This window comes from Pseudophryne corroboree, chromosome 6, assembly GCF_028390025.1.
Source record: "Pseudophryne corroboree isolate aPseCor3 chromosome 6, aPseCor3.hap2, whole genome shotgun sequence".
NCBI classification, from domain to species: Eukaryota; Metazoa; Chordata; class Amphibia; order Anura; family Myobatrachidae; genus Pseudophryne; species Pseudophryne corroboree.
In genome coordinates this window covers 345,765,405-345,786,766 of record NC_086449.1, presented here as the reverse complement: position 1 = coordinate 345,786,766, position 21,362 = coordinate 345,765,405, and the positions used below count along the sequence as shown (strand labels likewise).

The 21,362-nt window shown below is 47.4% G+C and overlaps 1 protein-coding gene across 2 annotated transcripts in view; it reads right to left on the bottom strand.

The window, feature by feature from the left end:
- Nucleotides 1-5,900: 5,900 nt before the first annotated feature.
- Nucleotides 5,901-21,362, bottom strand: part of LACTB (lactamase beta) — a 142,801-nt gene continuing 127,339 nt past the window's right edge. For both annotated transcript variants that reach the window (XM_063926526.1, XM_063926525.1), the window contains exon 6: nt 5,901-6,573. In XM_063926526.1, the coding sequence (XP_063782596.1) occupies nt 6,033-6,573 (541 nt within the window). In that variant the 3' untranslated portion in view covers nt 5,901-6,032. The remainder of the gene's footprint in view (nt 6,574-21,362) is intronic.

The following is a 21,362-nucleotide window of genomic DNA, read 5'->3' as shown; positions in this document are numbered from 1 at the left end:
GGAAACCAGGTCCGCGAGACCTTCCCCAAATAAAACCTCACCCTTGTCAGGCAAAAGTTCCATATGCCTCTTTGAGTCGGCATCACCCGTCCATTTGCGGGTCCACAGGGCTCGCCTAGCAGAAATCGCCATGGCGTTGGCTCTCGAACCTAGCAGCCCAACGTCTCTCTGAGCGTCTCTCATATATAAGACTGCGTCTCTAATGTGAGCTAAGGTCAATAAAATGGTATCCCTATCTAGGGTATCAATGTCAGCTGACAAGTTATCTACCCAAGCTGCTACAGCGCTACAAACCCAAGCCGACGCTATTGCAGGTCTAAGCAAGGCACCCGTATGCGTATGAATTGATTTTAAGGTAGTCTCCTGTCTGCGATCAGCAGGATCCTTGAGGGCTGCCGTGTCCGGGGATGGTAGCGCCACCTTTTTGGACAAGCGCGTTAAAGCCTTGTCCACCTTGGGTGAGGATTCCCACCGTAACCTGTCCTGTGGCGGGAAAGGATACGCCATAAGAATTCTCTTGGGAATCTGCAGTTTCTTGTCTGGAGTTTCCCAAGCTTTTTCGAATAACTCATTCAGCTCATGAGATGGGGGAAAAGTTACCTCAGGTTTCTTTTCCTTAAACATGCATACCCTCGTGTCAGGGACCGAGGGGTCATCTGTGATATGCAAAACATCTTTTATTGCAATAATCATATAATGAATACTTTTGGCCACCCTTGGGTGTAACCTCGCATCATCGTAGTCGACACTGGAGTCAGAATCCGTGTCGGTATCAGTGTCTGCTACTTGGGACAGTGGACGTGTCTGAGACCCAGAAGGGCCCTGTGACACAGTCAAAGCCATGGATTGACTCCCTGTTTTATCCCTGGACTCTGTCCAATCTCTTATGTAATAAAGACACATTTGCATTTAAAACATTCCATATATCCAACCAATCAGGTGTCGGCGTTGCCGACGGAGACACCACAATCATCTGCTCCACCTCCTCCCTAGATGAGCCTTCCGCTTCAGACATGCCGACACACACGTACCGACACCCCCACACACTCAGGGATATATCTATATGGAGACAGTTCCCCAATAAGGCCCTTTGGAGAGACAGAGAGAGAGTATGCCAGCACACACCCAGCGCCACTGGACACTGGAATAAAATCCCAGATAGTACAGCGCTTTTATAGAAATATATATACATATAATTACTCACTGCGCCAATTAATGTGCCCCCCCCCTTCTGTTTTGCCCTCTATAACCGTGTTCAGCAGGGGAGAGTCCGGGGAGCCAGCTTCTCTGCAGTGTGCTGTGGAGAAAATGGCGCTGGTTAGTGCTGGAGGATCAAGCTCTGCCCCCTCAGCGGCGGGCTTCGGTCCTGCTCAAATTATTTATACTGGCAGGGGTTTTTTAATATACAGCCTCCGCAGTATATAATCCATATGCCAGTGTCCCTTGAGGTTTATATTGCTGCCCAGGGCGCCCGCCCTGCACCCTTACAGTGCCCGCTGTATGTGTGTGTGTGTGTGTGTGTGTGTGTGTGTGTGTGTGTGTGTGTGAGCAATGGCGCGCAGCGTTACCTCAGTGAAGATCTGAAGTCTTCTGCCGCCTTTGAAGTCTTCTTTCTTCTCATACTCACCCGGCTTCTATCTTCCGGCTCTGTGAGGAAGACGGTGGCGCGGCTCCGGGACGAACGGCGAGGGTGAGACCTGCGTTCCGACCCTCTGGAGCTAATGGTGTCCAGTAGCCTAAGAAGCAGAGCCTATCATTTAAGTAGGTCTGCTTCTCTCTCCTCAGTCCCACGATGCAGGGAGCCTGTTGCCAGCAGTGCTCCCTGAAAATAAAAAACCTAACAAAAGTCTTTTACAGAGAAACTCAGTAGAGCTCCCCTGCAGTGCACCCAGTCTCCTCTGGGCAAAGGATCTAACTGAGGTCTGGAGGAGGGGCATAGAGGGAGGAGCCAGTGCACACCCATTCTAAAGTCTTTAGAGTGCCCATGTCTCCTGCGGAGCCCGTCTATACCCCATGGTCCTTACGGAGTCCCCAGCATCCTCTAAGACGTAAGAGAAATTGTATTTCTGTTTTTAACTGGTTTTTTTCAAACATAACATGCAGAAACAACAGTAATATACAGGTCTCATATGCAATATGTACCAAAATTAACAATTCATACTAACAAGTAGAGAGAATTTTTAGTACTGTATAGCCCTTCCTCCATCGAGCGGGATACAGGGAGACTCACCACACTTCCATATCCATCAAATACGCTCGCAAGACGCTGAATGGATTCAGACGCTACTGGTATACACTGCCGTTCTGGTAACTGATGAAAGACACGGACGCTCACTAACGTACACGGACGGTCAGTGAATGCCACGTGTATGCAGACGCTAAGGCCTGCGACTCGGTCCGGCAATCTCTAGTGTACACAACCGCGGCGTCTAAGCTGCGACCGAGTACCCTCGTGGTAACATCTGAGACGGAAGTGAGGTCATTCAGTTCATGGACAGGAGACGCGCGGAAACTGGTCATGAACTTGGGGGAGAGGCGTTGACTTAAACTCTAAGGATTGAGGCCTCTACCTAGTCCTGGCGCCTCTGATCCCTAGAGCGTAGCGCTGTCGCACCTAAGAGTGTTCGGCGCATCAACACACTGTTTGTAGTCTCCACCAATACAGTGTACCTGTGTCCGGAACCCCTAGTAAGAGGAAATCCATAGACTTACCAACTCCCCATGCTCCGGCCACAGCCTGGTTACGTCTGCTGGACTTGCTAGGACGTCCGACACAGACGCCCGTCAAGACAGCACTGTACCGCGAAGGTAAGCGTTGTTGCGACCCGGTGGGGAGTTGTTGGAGCGACTCTTTCTAGTATGCGTTTAAGACGCTACTAAGAAAAGTCACTCAAAAAACCTAGTAAGACTATAAAAATAAAATAATAAAAGCTTCAGGCTGCTTTCTAACAGCAGCCCTGCGACCATGGTCCGGCTCATGCCGCACCAAACAAAAAACTGATTTGACTGAGTCAGTGGGCGGGATTATATGGTGAAGCCCCTATGCATCCTGGGAGGCCAGAAAGCTTGTGACCGTTTGGTGCCATTTCCGCTGTCGCTCCGGCATATCCCAATGTTATCCTGTGGATAACCTGTGGACCCAGCCAGAGAAATGGCACATACATGACTAGAGTAAATGCTCAGGTGATGTGTTTTTTGTTTTGGACTTGATGAATTTGCTAAAAAACATGAGTTGTGTTCATGACCAAACATTTGGCTTTATACACAATTGTATACAGTTTCAACTATGGCACAAACATTGTAATCACATTTGACTTAAAAAAAACAACAAAAAAACCATTGCTCCACATTTTAACAATAACACAACTCATTGTGAGGCAAGTCAATTAGCTGCGATATACCTTATTCCAAAAGCAATTTTTTTATTTAATAGGTTTCCATTTAAAATCCCACAGGCAAAACTACCTGCTCAGCAAGTATAGCCTTAACACTAATCCAGTGCGGATCACTTGATATGTTGAAACATTTTCCCACTGTTTGACTTTATTGCATGATTAGAATATACAGGCTTAAATTTCCATGTCACTTCAGATTAAGTTTTTAACCATTTAAGTCTGTAATATTGCTCAATGAAATAATTATGTATTAAGTTTAATATACAGACACCCAGACAAGTATTGAATGGGTTTTTTTTTTAGTCTTCTGGACAGGTCCTGAAAAGGGTGTGGTTCATCAAATCGACAGTATCTAGGTCGACAATGTTTAGGTCGACAGTCACTAGGTCGACAGGTCTAAAGGTCGACATGAGGTTTAATATTTTTTTAGGCGTCGTTTTCTTCGTAGAGTGATCGGGAACCCCAATTAGTGCACCGCGTTCGCTCGCCATGCTTCAGGCATGGTGCCTTCGCTCCGCTACCGCTTCGCTTGGCACAGAGTACCGTTCCAATCGTAGTCCACGTGGATCGTTAACTATGAAAAAATTCAAAAAAAGAAAAAAAATGTGAAAAACTCATGTCGACCTTTAGACCTGTCGACCTAGAAACCCTGTCGACCTTCCATCCATGTCGACCTATAGTGGTCGACCTTCAGACCGGATCCCCCTGAAAAATGATTGGGCCACTGTTCCTAGAGAGTACCAGCCCAATGCTGATTAGCACTAATCTATGGGTATCAGGAGTAACAGTTAGAATTACATTCACCAGCATGCTCATGGATGTAAGTGCATATGCACATGTGTGACTCCGCAATGTACTTATTTCCTCCATAACAGACAAATGCCCCATATTGCTTGGTCTGCCTGATATTGGATTATCAGATTGCGTTAGTACTGAAAGACTATTTCTGAAACGGTCATTATGTACCATGTGCTTTTGGGGAGCGGTCTGCTCACTCTGTAGGGTTTGTTTTCCATTCCCTAAATGAAGTAAAACATGTCCAGATAATCATCAAATCAAATCAAGAATTTTCATTTTAGCCAAAGTATTAAACATGGGGACAAATTTATTTGAAGATAGGGGACATTATAGTGTACAATAATTTGGCACTACAAGTGTGCATATGTAATGAGCATGCTGGCACTTGTAGTTCCACAAGCACCAGCCTGCAATAGCAGTCATCATGCGGTTACATTGTCGGCAGTGGGGATCCCGGTGGTCAGTTTACCGATGCTGGAATCCCCACCACTGACAATGCCGACAGCTGGAATACCGGCTAACAAGCTATTCCCACTTCTGGGTATCCACAACACCCACAGAGTGGGAATAGAACCTGTGGCGAGCCAGAGAGCCTGCAAGGGGCTTTGTTACGCTTGCCCCCTGCCGGCATTCTGTATGCTGACCGCAACGCGTCATGTGCTGTCAATGAAGCCTTGCACTTATAGGGATAGTACAGGTTGCAATCATTTTGACATCTACTCACCTAGGAGGGGTCCAGTGCCAGTCAGCATTTGGCCAATATTTTCTGTGTGTAAGGGATAAAACCAAGTTGTTTTACCATGCAGTGGACATCTAAAAATTGCACACACACTATGTGGCAGTTTGCTAACTGACGTTTAGTAACTCTCCCCCTTACTGTAAATAGCATTTGTAGGATGAGGTTTATAACTATTTTTTATTGAAATAAAGAAGCATGGAGTGGAGGTTGCTCATTTGGCAAACTTTAGATCAGTTATGTGCTATTCCTTTTCATAGATTTGTCATTGGGGTCAGAAGAGGATCAATACGAGATCCCGGCGGTCACGAAACAGATGCCGGAAGCCCGACAGCCAGGATTCCAGCGGCGAGCACAGCGTGTCCGCTCGCCACGCTTCGGGCACGGCGGTGACTGTTCTATTCCTTTCCGGGTGGTGGTGTGGACCACCACCCAAGAGGGGTAACCAGCTGGCGGTCGGGACTCCGACTGCCTGTATTTCAGCTGGCGTCTGTATCCTGACAGGCAGTAAATTGACTGCCTCCCGTCAGGGGAGCTGTAATGGGGCGAGTTCTCACTAAATGCAAGGTTAACCCAAAAATGTTGCCTGTTCTGAGAAGAGGGGAGTGCAGAGCTAAAATCTAATGTATGGTTCGCATTTACATGTGTATTTTGTCTGCAAATGCTTTTCAGTAGAATTTAACGGAGAACTTTTCCCTTTGATATAAAGGACTCAATTTCACTATGGTTTAAACATTTCTAATTAGCAATGATTAAAAAATCCTCCAAACTCAGTGTAATTGACAGCTAAAAAAATAAGTCTATAATTGTTATTTCACCTGATCCTAAACCTGAGAACTTATTTTTTATTTTTTTTAAAGGCACAGAATTTCATTGTAAAAGTTACCGTAGATTTGACTTAATGCACATCAACCAATTCATTTAGCTGGTTTCTCAATTTAATATCAAATAAATAAATAAAAAAACAAAAGCATGAGAAATGATCCTTTATTTCAAAATACATTTTCTTAGTCCATGCATAGTTACAAAATTACGCTTATAATCACAATTAAAAATATGATTTTAATCACATGACTGTTGATTACAGATGCCATTTTTTCTTTTTACAACTGCATAGTACATGACTGTGTGGCCATCTTGGCTTGTTCAAATTCCAGTGCAATTTTTAGGGCTGTGCTGTTGAGCCCTGTACTCTGCATATTGGTTATTATGCTTACCACCACACCCTTTGGTGGAGTGGTTTGGCTGTCTGGCAAAGGAATACAGTCTTCCTCAGGTAGGATTAGTAAAACACTGCTTCCTCCGATTGCCCCTCCTGTGTGCGATATATAATGTTTCTGGTGCCTACACAGACCACAAACCTGCTTTCTTTCCACAGTTCCCCAACCCATAGCATATTTTCCATCTTTGTCCCAACTCATTTCAGTATTGGGAACTGGTCTCCAGATCATGGAAATAGTATCTGGTTTAAGGTATCCTGGTAAAATTGTGGCTGTTCCCTGTGCCTGGTAACTGTACAGCAGGATATTTCCAAATGTTAGAAGGTCATTAACAGTGGATAGGAATCCACCACCTGCCCACTTGTGGGAGTTGTCAACATACGGACTGTTCACCAAACGCTTCTTCTCGTTGAAATTGTAAAATCTGCAGGTAATAAGCATAGAGAAAAAAAAAAGTGAAGTAACCTGAAGAGGATTGGTACTAGCCTATATAGTGACATTTTCCCTCCATGTGTTTACAACTCCTTTTTCTTTTACTGATATTGTAATATAGTTGTGATAAAATGATTTGTTAAATGGACAAAAGACTGTATGACTATTTTGTAGCTTTAATAAAATTAATCATAGTATGTATTGTGAGGGGCAAACACTGGATTTTCACACATACGAGATTTATGGTAAGAACTTACCGTTGTTAAATCTTTCTGCGAGGTAAACTGGGCTCCACAAGGATTAACATCGGGGTGTGGAGTAGGATCTTGATCCGAGGCACCAACAGGCTGAAAGATTTGACTGTTCCCAAGATGCACTGCGCCGCCTGCTCTATAACCCCGCCTCCGTGCACAGGAGCTCAGTTTCGTTAACCAGCCCAATGCAGTAGCAGGTACTAGAGATGACAATCGCTCGTAGCTAAGCACACCACACACTCACGACAGGAGAGGGTGTCAGCGGCTATGCCACACCAACCCAAAGAAGCTAAGTGCGTCAGGATGGGCGCCTTGTGAAGCCAGTGTACCTCGCAGAAAGAGATTTAACAACGGTAAGTTCTTACCAAAAATCTCGTTTTCTGCTGCGGGGTACACTGGGCTGCACAAGGATTAACATCGGGGATGTCCTAAAGCAGTTCCTTATGGGAGGGGACGCACCGTAGCGGGCACAAGAACCCGGCGTCCAAAGGAAGCATCCTGGGAGGCGGAAGTATTGAAGGCATAGAACCTAATAAACGTGTTCCCTGAGGACCATGTAGCCGCCTTGCACAATTGTTCAAGGGTCGCAAAACGGTGGGCCGCCCAAGAAGGTCCAACCAACTGAGTAGAATGGGCTTTGATGGTAGAAGGAACCGGACGACCAGCCTGTACATAAGCATGTGCAATCACCATTCTAATCCATCTGGCCAGTATCTGCTTGGAAGCAGGCCAGCCACGTTTGTGAAAACCAAACACGAAAAGAGAATCGGATTTCCTAACGGAGGATGTTCTCTTCACATAGATACGGAGAGCCCGTACTACATCCAAAGACCGCTGTTTGGTAGACAACTCAGGAGAAGTAAAGGCCGGAACCACAATCTCCTGGTTAAGGTGTAAGGAAGACAACACCTTGGGTAAATAACCCGGCCGCGTTCTAAGAACCGCCCGGTAACGGTGAAAGATCAAATGGGGAGACTTACAGGAAAAGGCTCCCAAGTCCAAGACCCTTCTAGATGAAGCAATAGCCAGCAAAAATAGCACCTTAAGTGAAAGCCACTTAAGGTCAGCAGAGGCAACAGGTTCAAACGGAGACTCTTGCAAGGTCTCCAAAACCACCGACAGATCCCAAGGGGCAACAGGTGGCACATAAGGAGGCTGAATCCGCAACACGCCCTGAGTGAATGTATGAACATCAGGCAGGGTAGCAATCTTTCTCTGAAACCAAACCGACAAGGCAGAAATATGAACCTTGAGGGAGGCCAGACGAAGGCCTAAGTCCAGGCCCTGTTGCAGGAAGGCCAACAGTTTGGCCGTGCTAAACTTGAAAACATCATGATTGTGAGACGCACACAAAGTAAAGTAAGCATTCCAGACCCTATGATAAATCCGAGCAGAAGACGGCTTACGGGCCTTCAACATAGTTTGAACAACCGCCTCAGAAAAACCCTTGGCCCTCAGGACGGAAGCTTCAAGAGCCATGCCGTCAAAGCCAGACAGGCCAAGTCCTGGTAAACACAAGGGCCCTGAACGAGGAGGTCTGGTCATTGTGGAAGCAGAAGGGGACGATCTAGCGAGAGGCCCTGTAGATCGGAGAACTAGTGCTGACTGGGCCACGCTGGAGCGATCAGAAGTAGGTTTCCTCCTTCTTGTTTGAACTTCCGTATTACCCTGGGCAGGAGTGACACCAGGGGGAACACATACGGCAGCCAAAAGTTCCATGGGATTGACAGAACATCCACGAACGCTGCTTGAGGATCCCTTGTCCTTGCTTTGAAGACCGGAACCTTGTGATTATATCGTGACGCCATCAGATCCACATCTGGAAGACCTCACTTGTCCATGAGAAGTTGAAACACCTCTGGATGGAGGCTCCATTCTCCGGCATGTACGTCCTGACGACTGAGAAAGTCCGCTTCCCAGTTTAGGACCCCCGGAATGAACACTGCGGATATGGCCAGCAGATGGCGTTCTGTCCATTGAAGAGTCTGAGATACTTCCCTCGTTGCCATGCGGCTTCGAGTGCCACCTTGATAATTGATGTACGCCACTGTGGTGGCGTTGTCCGACTGCACTTGAACAGGTCTGTTCTGTATCAGATGCTGGGCCATTGTCAACGCATTGAACACTGCCCGCAGTTCCAGAATATTTATCGGGAGTAGAGACTCCTCCTTGGTCCACCGACCCAGGAGAGTGTTGTTCCAACACCGCGCCCCAACCTCTCAGACTGGCATCTGTCATCAGCAGGACCCAGTTGGATATCCAGAAGGGACGGCCCCTGCTCAAACGTTGGTCCTGGAGCCACCAGCTCAGAGACAGGCGGACCTCCGGAGACAAGGAGATCATGTGAGATCTGATCCGGTGAGGCAGGCCATCCCACTTGGTCAGAATCAACTTCTGCAGAGGGCAAGAATGGAATGGAGTATACTCCACCATGTCAAAAGCCAACACCATGAGACCTACCTCTTGCATTGCCGAATGTATCGACACTTGCGGACGAGATAGGAAGCATCGAATCCGGTCCTGAAGCTTCAGGACTTTCTCCTGAGACAAGAACAATCGTTGGTTGTGAGTGTCCAATAACGCTCCCAGGTGAATCAGGCTCCGAGCAGGAACCAGGGAGGATTTCTTCAGTTGATCAGCCACCCATGGGCTTTCATGCACTGGACCGTCAGATCGAGATGATGCAGGAGAATTTGCCAGGATCAATAAATCGTCCAAGTATGGTAGGATCCCGATCCCTTGAGCAGCGGAGTGTAGCCGTCATGACCGCCATTACTTTGATGAAAACTCGGGGAGCCGTTGTCAAACCAAAGTGTAACGCCTGAAATTGGTAATGAAGATTGCCCACTGCAAACCTGAGGTACTGCTGATGAGACACTGCAATAGAAATATGCAGGTAGGCATCCTGTATGTCCAGGGAGACCATATAGTCCCCAGGCTCCAAGGCCAGAACAATAGAGCGCAGAGTTTCCTTACAGAACTTGGAGACCCGCACATACTTGTTCAAGGACTTCAGATTGAGAATGGGCCGTGAGGACCCGTTCGGTTTCGGGACAAGTAACAGCGGTGAATAGTACCCCTTGCCTCTCTGTGCCAGAGGCACCTGTACGACCACTCCTGTGGACAGGAGGGAATGTACCACTGAATGCAGAGTGTTTGCCTTTGTCGGGTCCAGAGGAACATCTGTCAGGCAAAATCGATGAGGGGGACGATTCTTGAAGGATACGGCGTAACCTCGAGTGACGACTTCCCTTACCCAGGTATCTGAAGTGGTCTTCAACCATTCCTGGGCAAAACCTAGAAGTCGGCCCCCACCCTGGGATCCCCCAGAGGGAGGCCCGCCCCGTCATGCTTGTCAGTTTTGGAAGCAGGCTGACGGGCAGCCCAGGCTCGCTTTGGTCTGGGCTTCGTAGGTCTGGAAGCACAAGCTTGCTTTGGGTAGGCCTGACCTTTTGCTTTACCTGGAGGACGAAAGGGCAGAGGGAAAGTACTTTTAGCCTTCTGTGCAGAAGGAGCCGTACTAGGTCGGCAAGCTGTTTTAGCAGTAGCCAGGTCTGCCACAATCTTATTGAGGTCTTCTCCAAAAATAATGTCTCCCTTGAAAGGAAGCACGTCCAGGGTTTTCTCTGAATCCATATCCACCGACCAGGATCTCAACCAAAGGATACATCTGGCCAAGACGGACGTAGTAGCAGCCTTGGCCACCAGCACCCCGGCATCAGAGGCCGCCAACTTAAGGTACAGAGAAGCCGTGGTAATATACAAGAGACATTGTCGAGCATGCTCAGATGCATTAGAAGGTAACTCCGCCTCTAGCTCCTGAGCCCACGCCTCAACAGCTTCAGCAGCCCAAGCCGCTGCAATGGCTGGCCTATGCACCACCCCGTTAGGGAGTAAATTGCTTTCAAACAACCCTCCACACATCTATCCGTTGGTTCCTTCAGAGAGGTGACGGTAGTTACTGGCAGAGCAGAGGAGACTACTATGCGTGCCACATGAGAATCTACTGGCGGAGGAGTTTCCCAATTTTTACATAGCTCCGCGGAGAAAGGATAGCGAGCCAACAGTCTCTTATTAAGTGTGAATTTCATCCCTGGATTTTCCCAGGACTCCTGACTTATGTCAGCCAGGTGTTGAGAATGAGGTAAAACTTGTTTAACCACCTTCTTACGTTTAAATCTGTCCGGCTTTTTATAGACAGCCTCAGGCTCAGGTTCATCAGAGACCTGAAGAATGAGCCTTACAGCCTCAATCAGATCAGGGACATCCACCACTGACTTCCCTTCACCATCAGACGCATCTGAGTCAGTGTCTGTGGGATCAGTATATGCACCATCCTCCTCAAAGGACGTGTCCGGGATAGCAGTGGATTGTGAGGAGGTAATGGCCCGTTTAGAAGACGTCTTAGTCTTAGGCGGGCGAGAGTGACATTTAGATTTAGTCAGTGACCGGTTCAATTGCTGTAACTGAGTGGAGATTTGGTCTGCCCATGGCAGATTAATTGCCGGGACCATAAACTGTTGCATTGGCACAGGTGGTCCCACAGGGGGCGCCAATTTAGTTACAAGCGTGTTTAACAGCGTGGAAAAGGTAGCCCAAGGTGGGTCATTTGTTGCCCCCGGTGCTACGGACCCACTGGGGGGTAAGGAACCCCCTGAACCTGAGCTCTCTGCTGCCAAATTTTCCTCTAAAATGTCTGTGGCATCACCACCACGTAATGTGGGAGAAGCCCCAGCTCCGTTGCCTCGTGTAGCTGACATAACAAGAAGCACAATACTGGGCAACCTGGTACAATTCTTAGCAGCGATATACCTAGCAAGAACTCCCAGTGAAGTGTGACTGTGTCAGCACCAACCGGGAATCCAAGAGATATATGGTGACTATAAATCACAAGGAAAAATACATGGCAAGTATATCTTGTGAAAAACCTATATTATGTATAAAACCTGATACACTTAGCTTCTCAGGTTATGGAATATAGCAGTAGCACACTGAGTGAAATACCAGATATGGCAGACACGCAGCAGCTACATACACACACACATATATATATATATATATATAGTCACAAGTGTACCATGCAGAAATGATGCCCCACAAAACTGCACTGGACTAGCAATACAAAGAAATACTCAGTATAGCTACATATGTTAACAATAGATATAACAAAGCACAGTAGATACTGGATGTATATCACAGGGTGTTTGTACCACACAACCCTGAATGTATGCACTCTTTCTTAACCAACACTGTCCCAGTGACAGGTAGAATACTTAAGTGTCCTGTAAAATGCACGGCGCTGGCGATTACTCTGTTTTACAGAGGAGGTTTTGCCCCAGCAGTCCCAGGAACAGCTCAGCTCCGTTATGAAGGCGCTGACCGAGAGTGAGGGAGAGATACGCTCCAGGGCGGGAACATTCACTGAAATGGCACTCTGGGGCTGGGGGAGGGGCTACAGGTTAGGCCTTATCCCCCTGCTGGCTTCCCCACCGGGCGCTGCGGGCTATTGAAAAATGGGTTTTTATGAGAGCAAAAAACACCACCTGTGCCATGTATCCCTGGTGGCTAGTGGAGCGGCTGCCCAATAATAGTATCCACGCCAGCGCGCGCGCAGCCCACCTCCCACGGCCGTGCCAGATCGCGGTTAAGAGCGGGCAAAAGTGACCCCTTACCTCCTCTGTACCTGCGGCCACGCGATCCTGGAGGGCAGCGGCGGGTGTGTGACTGACAAGGAAAGACACCGGAGCCTCCGCTGTAGTTACCTGGCAACCAGGGTGCAGGAGTATACAGCGCCGCCGGGTGAGTGATGGAGCAGCAGCAGAGTATGTCTTATGACATCCTTTGAAGACTTCAAGGGCTGCTGCTTTATGTATTTCTTCTTTCTTCAATTTAAGCTTAGAAAATAGGCTGCAAAGGCAGCCCCCTGTTAATTGCCTGCATACTGCATGGCACCAACTTACAAACTGAGCTCCTTTGCACGGAGGCGGGGTTATAGAGGAGGCGGCGCTGTGCATCTTGGGAACAGTCAAAGCTTTGAGCCTGCTGGTGCCTAGGATCAAGATCCTACTCTACACCCCAATGTTAATCCTTGTGGAGCCTCGTGTACCCCGGAGCAGAAATACAGTAAATACATAACAAATAAACATTATATACATATACACGGGGATTGCAGCACTGTGCGGACGGAGGGAGCTGTGCCCTGGGCATTCTGTATGCAGAAAGCTCTACTAATCAGAGATTACTGTAGCAGCAGCTCAACGGTTGTGGGTTGTGTTGTGATGAAGCTGTCTCCCTCTTTAAATAAAAGGAAAAAAATTGACTGGAGGGGGAGATGCAGGGGGACTTGGGCTAGGTACTCCCTGCGTACACAACTGAATGTGATAAACAGCACAGAAAATGGTTACTTATGTGAAATGACTGTGTGCAACTTTCTAAAAGGGACAGTCTTATAAAACTCCATTTAATAAAACGTGCATAGCTCAGACTAGCGAGATGATAAATTAGTTTAAAAAAATAATAATAGGATTTTGGTTACCTACCGGTAAATCCTTTTCTCGTAGTCCGTAGAGGATGCTGGGGTCCACATTAGTACCATAGGGTATAGACAGGTCCACCAGGAACCATTGGCAAGTTAAGAGTTTAACAGTGTGGGCTGGCTCCTCCCTCTATGCCCCTCCTACCAGACTCAGTCTAGAAACTGTGCCCGAGAAGACGGACATCTTTGAGAGAAGGATTTAACACAGATAGTGGAGAGATTCATACTAGCTCACACATACAAGGCACATCAAGCTAACTTGCTTGAAACTCTCAGCAACTGCTGAAACATTACTTACCAAGAAACAATGCAGTACATAACTAAACAAAGCAGTACTGAACCAGATAATGATTGCAGGAAAACGAAGTGCTGGGCAGGCGCCCAGCATCCTCTACGGACTACGAAAAAAGGATTTACTGGTAGGTAACCAAAATCCTATTTTCTCTTACGTCCTAGAGGATGCTGGGGTCCACATTAGTACCATGGGGATGTACCAAAGCTCCCAGAACGGGAGGGAGAGTGTGAAAGCTCCTGCAGAACTGATTGACTGAACTTCAGATCATCAGCGGCAAAAGTATCGAACTTGTAAAACTTTGCAAACGTCTTCGACCCAGACCAAGTTGCAGCTCGGCAAAGTTGCAATGCCGAGACACCCCGGGCAGCCGCCCAGGAAGACCCCACCTTACGAGTAGAGTGGGCCTTAACAGATTTTGGACATGGCAATCCTGCCATAGAGTAAGCATGCTGGATAGTGAACCTAATCCAGCGAGAGATCATCTGCTTAGAAGCAGGACACCCAATTTTCTTGGGATCATATTGGACAAACATAGAGTCCGACTTTCTATGACGAGAAGTTCTCTTCACATATATCTTCAGAGCCCTCACAACATCCAAGGACTTTGATGTAATTGAGGAGTCAGTAGCCACTGTCACCACACTAGGTTGGTTGATATGAAATGCCGACACAACCTTCGGAAGAAACTGCTGACGTGTCCGGAGCTCAGCTCTATCTTCGTGGAAGATCAAATAAGGGCTTTTACAGGATAAAGCCCCCAATTCGGACACACGCCTAGCCGAAGCTAAGGCCAACAACGTGACAGCCTTCCATGCAAGAAATTTGACCTCAACCTCCTGTAGAGGCTCCTACCAATCCGATTGCAGGAACTGCAACACCACGTTAAGGTCCCAAGGCGCAGTAGGCGGTACAAAGGGAGGTTGGATGTGCAGAACTCCCTTCAAAAAAGTCTGAACCTCAGGGAGGGCAGCCAATTGTTTCTGGAAGAAAATGGATAAGGCCGAAATCTGGACCATCACAGATCCCAACCTCAGGCCCATATCCACACCTGCTTGCAGGAAGAGGAGAAAACGTCAGAGTTGAAACTCCACCGTAGGAAACTTCTTGGATTCACACCAAGAGACATATTTCTTCCAAATACAATGGTAATGTTTAGACGTTACCCCTTTCCTAACCTGTATCAGAGTAGGAATGACCTTCTTCGGAATGCTCTTCCGAGCAAGTAGCAGGCGCTTAACTTCCATGCCGTCAAACGTAACCGCGGTAAGTCTCGATAGGCGAACGTCCCCCGCTGCAGCAGGTCCTCCCAAAGAGGAAGAGGCCTCGGCTCTTCCTCCAAGAGATTCAGAAGGTCCGTGTACCAAGCCCGCCTTGGCCAGTCTGGAGCAATGAGGATCGCTTGAACTCTTGTTCTCCTTACGAGTTTTAGAACTCTTGGAATGAGTGGAAGTGGTGGAAACACGTAAACCGACTGGAACACCCACGGAGACACCAGGGCGTCCACTGCCACTGCTTGTGGGTCCCTCAACCTGGAACAATAGCGTTGAAGCTTTTTGTTGATACGAGAGGCAATCGTCCAATTTGAGGTAACCCCCAAAGGTCTGTTATTTCACTGAACACCTCCGGATGGAGACCCCACTCCCCTGGATGGAGATCGTGTCTGCTGAGGAAGTCTGCTTCCCAGTTGTGAACTCCCGGAATGAAGATTGCTGAGAGCGCCAACGCGCATCTTTCTGCCCAGAGGATGATTCTTGTCACCTCTGACATTGCAGCTCTGCTCTTCGTTCCGCCTTGTCGGTTTATGTAGGCTACTGTCGTTACATTGTCCGACTGCAATTGAATGGCCCAATTTCTTAGAAGATGGGCCGCCTGAAGAAGACCGTTGTAGATGGCTCTTAGTTCCAGGATGTTGATGGGCAGGCCGGCTTCCAGACTTGACCACCTTCCTTGGAAAGTAACTCCTTGAGTGACTGCTCCCCAGCCCCGAAGGCTCGCATCCGTGGTTAGAAGGACCCATTCCTGAATCCCAAACCTGCAGCCCTCCAGAAGGTGATGTAATTGTAGCCACCAGAGGAGTGAAATCCTGGCCTTCGGCGACAGACATATTCTCTGATGCATGTGGAGATGAGATCCTGACCACTTGTCCAGGAGATCCAGTTGGAAGGCCCAAGCGTGGAACCTCCCGTACTGGAGAGCCTCATAAGAAGCCACCATCTTTCCCAACAGGCGAATGCACTGATGAACAGACACCCGGGCTGGCTTCAGGACATCCCGGACCATTGTTTGTATCACCAAAGCCTTCTCATGCAGAAGAAACACCCTCTGCACTTCTGTGTCTAGGATCATTCCCAGAAAGGACAACCTCTGGGTTGGTTCCAAATGTAACTTTGGAAGGTTAAGAATCCAACCGTAGATCTTGAGGAGGCGGGTTGTGAGAACAATGGACTGCAGCAGCTTCTCCTTGGACAATGCCTTTATCAGCAGATCGTCCAGATATGGAATGATGTTCACCCCTTGTTTGCGGAGGAGAACCATCATCTCTGTCATCACCTTGGTAAACACCCTTGGTGCTGTGGAGAGGCCGAATGGCAGGGCCTGGAACTGGAAATGACAGTCCAGTAATGCGAAACGGAGATGAGCCTGATGCGGCAGCCAGATCGGAATGTGTAGGTAGGCATCCTTGATATCCAGGGATACCAAGAATTCCCCTTCTTCCAGACCTGATATCACCGCCCTGAGAGACTCCATTTTGAACTTGAACTCCTTTAGAAAGGGGTTCAGTGATTTTAGGTTCAGAAAGGGCCTGACCGAACCATCCGGTTTCGGTACCACGAAAAGCTTCGAATAGTAACCTGTGGTTTGCGAATGAGGAGGAACTCGCACAATGACCTGTGCCTCCACCAACTTTTGGACAGCTTCTTGTAGGACAGTGCTGTCTGCCAGCAGAGCCGGTAAGCCTGATTTATAAAAACGATGAGGAGGGAGACTTTGAAATTCCAGCCTGTATCCCTGGGATACAATATCTATCACCCAGGATCCAGGCCGGACGATACCCAGATGTGACTGAATTGTCTGAGTCTCGCTCCCACTGACCCCACCTCCAGGCTGCGCGGTCCACCGTCATGCGGAGGACTTTGGCGTACCTGAAGCAGGCTTTTGTTCCTGGGAACCTGCAGCGGCAGGTTTCTTGGACTTAACGCGACCTCCCCTAAAGAAGGTATTGGACAGTCTGGCCTTTCTAGGCTTGTTAGGCCGAAAGGACTGTGTTGCTGAAGAAGAGAAGGATTTCTTCGGAGCAGGTGCAGCTGAGGGAAGAAACAGAGACTTACCCGCTGTAGCCGTGGATATCTACGCATCTAAAGCTTCCCCAAAGAGAGCCTGACCTGTATAGGGTAGGGACTCTACACTCTTTCTGGATTCCGCGTCGGCTGACCACTGGCGCAGCCACAGTCCCAGACGAGATGAAACATACATGGAAAAGATTCCAGCAGCCATGGAACCCAGGTCTTTCATGGATTCTACCATAAAACCTGCTGAATCGTGAATGTTGCGTAAATATAATTCAACATCACCCTTATCCATCGTAACCAAATCCTCTAGTAAGGTAGCCGACCACTTTACTATAGCCTTTGCAATCCATGCACTAGCAATAGTGGGACGTAATATGGCCCCTGAAGCAGTGTACATTGATTTAAGTGTGTTATCAATTTTTCGATCAGCCGGCTCCTTTAAGGCGGTAGATCCTGGAACAGGTAAAACCACCTTCTTTGAGAGTCTGGACACAGATGCGTCAACAATTGGCGGGTTTTCCCATTTTTTCCTATCCTACTCAGGGAAAGTAAACGCCACCTGTACCCGTTTAAGGATCTGGAATTTTTTCTCAGGGTTTTCCCATGCTTTCTCAAATAAAGCATTCAATTTCTTTGACGTAGGGAAGGTTAGCAAGGCTTTTTTATTTTCAGTGAAAAAAAGCCTCAACCTGCTCAGGTGTGGTATCATTAATATGTAACACATCCCTGATAGCATCTATCATCAATTGCACCCCCTTTGCAAGAGATGCAGACCCCCGCAACACATCCCCATCTCCGTCTGGGGTGTCAGAATCGGTATCCGTGTCATCCTGCGTGACATGCACAAGCACACGTTAGTGGGGGTATATAGCGAAGCGTCCCGAGGTACCAGAGACGGGCCATACTGCCAAAGAGTTCTGTAATACTTGGGTTGCAGATTCATTACTTGAGAAATCCAAGATTTGATAGAGGAAAACCACTCAGGCTCCCTTGCTGGTATCTGTGCTAAACCAGTGCTATCCTGATTACATGGAATGGGATCATCCTGGGAGGACAAATCCTCTGCAGCACATGACAGTGTCCCTGGACATACCTAAAGGAGACCACCAAGCACCACACACACACACACACACACACACACACACACACGGGATGGCAGACAGAGTCCCCCTCCAAGAATGGCAAGAGAGACAGAGATTGGAGCCAACCCACACACTCAAACTCTTAAAGTGCCAATGGCTCTTGGTGGACCCGTCTATACCCCATGGTACTAATGTGGACCCCAGCATCCTCTAGGACGTAAGAGAAATAGCATTGCTTCTAGACTGCAACACAGGGGGGGAAAAAGACATCATACAAATCTATACATAAAACTTTTAGAAAGTAAGATTTGTATGCAAAATTGTGTCCAAAGAGAGATGAGGATACCCTGAACCTCCCAGCAAATAAATAATATTCTTCACTAGTGGAGAATTCTGAATTTTACATTTTCCACCTGCTGTGACTACCACACCATTAAATCAGAATCATCGGCACAAGCACAGTGAGGGATAAGAGTGGAGAGCTGAAACTCTCCTGTGGCAAAAGAATGTAACCAATACTGAATCTCCAGGAAACCAGGCTGCTTGTTGTAGGGTGATAGAAGTTTTTCTCACAAATAAAAGTTGTACAAAAGCAGCAAACAAAAAATTCAGAATGTTCCTTCTGTGTAATTGGATAGGATAAATGATGTTGCCTTATTGGCAAAAACAAAACAAAAACACATAACCATATACAATCCATTCATGATACAATTCAATGACTGCATATATTATACCTACGCCTCAATCTGAAATGTTGAGCCAAACATTTCAAAAAAGTAGAGGAATATTTTAATTTCATATCTGCATGCCTAGGATAAAATGATGAAACAGCAATCTGTACTCCACCTATCCAAACCCAGGTACCAGCTGAGGACCCAAAGGGAGCAAGTATGAATAGGAAGAACAAGAGGAACCCCCCCCCCCCCCCCCCAAAAAAAAAAAAAAAACATACATTCACGGGAATGGTTTTTGAAAGTCTGATTTGTTATTAAATCTACAACATAAACAACAAAACAATTATACAACCATATTACAAAAAAAAAAAGTGTTGTTAACGGACCTATTATATGTATAGCTTCAACTTAATAGTGAATGACTGAAGCCCAATGTATTTTGATAACATGTATGCAATGGAAGAATCCCATGTGCAAGTCTTCTTAGGTTTAACAAGAACACAGCATTGCATATATTTCCCTCAAGAGCAAAATATATATATATACACTGCTCACAAAAATAAAGGGAACACTAAAATAACACATCCTAGATCTGAATGAATAAAATATTCTTATTAAATACGTTGTTCTTTACATAGTTGAATGTGCTGACAACAAAATCACACAAAAATTATCAATGGAAATCAAATTTATTAACCCATGGAGGTCTGGATTTGGAGTCACACTCAAAATTAAAGTGAAAAAACACACTACAGGCTGATCCAACTTTGATGTAATGTCCTTAAAACAAGTCAAAATGAGGCTCAGTAGTGTGTGTGGCCGCCACGTGCCTGTATGACCTCCCTACAATGCCTGGGCATGCTCCTGATGAGGTGGCGGATGGTCTCCTGAGGGATCTCCTCCCAGACCTGGACTAAAGCATCCGCCAACTCCTGGACAGCCTGTGGTGCAACGTGGCGTTGGTGGATGGAGTGAGACATGATGTCCCAGATGTGCTCAATTGGATTCAGGTCTGGGGAACGGGCGGGCCAGTCCATAGCATCAATGCCTTCGTCTTGCAGGAACTGCTGACACTCCAGCCACATGAGGTCTAGCATTGTCTTGCATTAGGAGGAACCCAGGGCCAACCGCACCAGCATATGGTCTCACAAGGGGTCTGAGGATCTCATCACGGTACCTAATGGCAGTCAGGCTACCTCTGGTGAGCACATGGAGGGCTGTGCGGCCCCACAAATAAATGCCACCCCACACCATTACTGACCCACTGCCAAACCTGTCATGCTGGAGGATGTTGCAGGCAGCAGAATGTTCTCCTTGGCGTCTCCAGACTCTGTCACATGTGCTCAGTGAGAACCTGCTTTCATCTGTGAAGAGCACAGGGCGCCAGTGGCGAATTTGCCAATCTTGGTGTTCTCTGGCAAATGCTAAACGTGCTGCACGATGTTGGGCTGTAAGCACAACCCCCACCTGTGGACGTCGGGCCCTCATACCACCCTCATGGAGTCTGTTTCTGATCGATTGAGTAGACACATGCACATTTGTGGCTTGCTGGAGGTCATTTTGCAGGGCTCTGGCAGTGCTCCTCCTGTTCCTCCTTGTACAAAGGCGGAGGTGGCGGTCCTGCTGCTGGGTTGTTGCCCTCCTACGGCCTCCTCCACGTCTCCTGATGTACTGGCCTGTCTCCTGGTAGCGCCTCCATGCTCTGGACACTACGCTGACAGACACAGCAAACCTTCTTGCCACAGCTCACATTGATGTGCCATCCTGGATGAGCTGCACTACCTGAGCCACTTGTGTGGGTTGTAGACTCAGTCTCATGCTACCACTAGAGTGAAAGCACCGCCAGCTTTCAAAAGTCACCAAAACTTCAGCCAGAAAGCATAGGAGCTGAGAAGTGGTCTGTGGTCACCACCTGCAGAACAACTCCTTTATTGGGGGTGTCTTGCTAATTGCCTATAATTTCCACCCGTTGTCTATTCCATTTGCACAACAGCATGTGAAATTGATTGTCAATCAGTGTTGCTTCCTAAGTGGACAGTTTGATTTCACAGAAGTGTGATTGACTTGGGGTTACATTGTGTTGTTTAAGTGTTCCCTTTATTTTTTTGAGCAGTGTATATTTGGCGTCGTACATCTGCATTACATATATGCATTGCAATTTTGTAAATTAGATATTAAGTCCCTGTGAAATCACACTAACGACAGAAAAGCATAAAAAGACGACAGTCATAGTAACAGCCAGCAGGTGGCAATAAAATCCCTTACTTTAAAAATTCATGCAATACTTTCTCATGTTGAGACCTATACGAATAATGGAGACAAACAACGTTCCTCAATTTATAAGGGTAAGTAATGCTTCTCAACTATACCGATCAAGCAGTAATTCATTCCTACTCTGACACTACGAACACCACACAGAAAAGATATTCTAACACTTTTCTAGTACTATTTTAGTGTTTCTGTAGCATCCATAAGGGATACTGGGGAGACTTAGGGGGTCAATCAGAGATGATCGTAGCTGTGCTAAATTTAGCACAGCAACGATCAGGCACTCAGACATGCGGGGGGACACCCAGCACAGGGCTAGTCCGCCCCGCAGAAATGCAAAAGCAGCTTTTGCATCTCAGGAGTTACTTCCGGCCAGCGCAGCT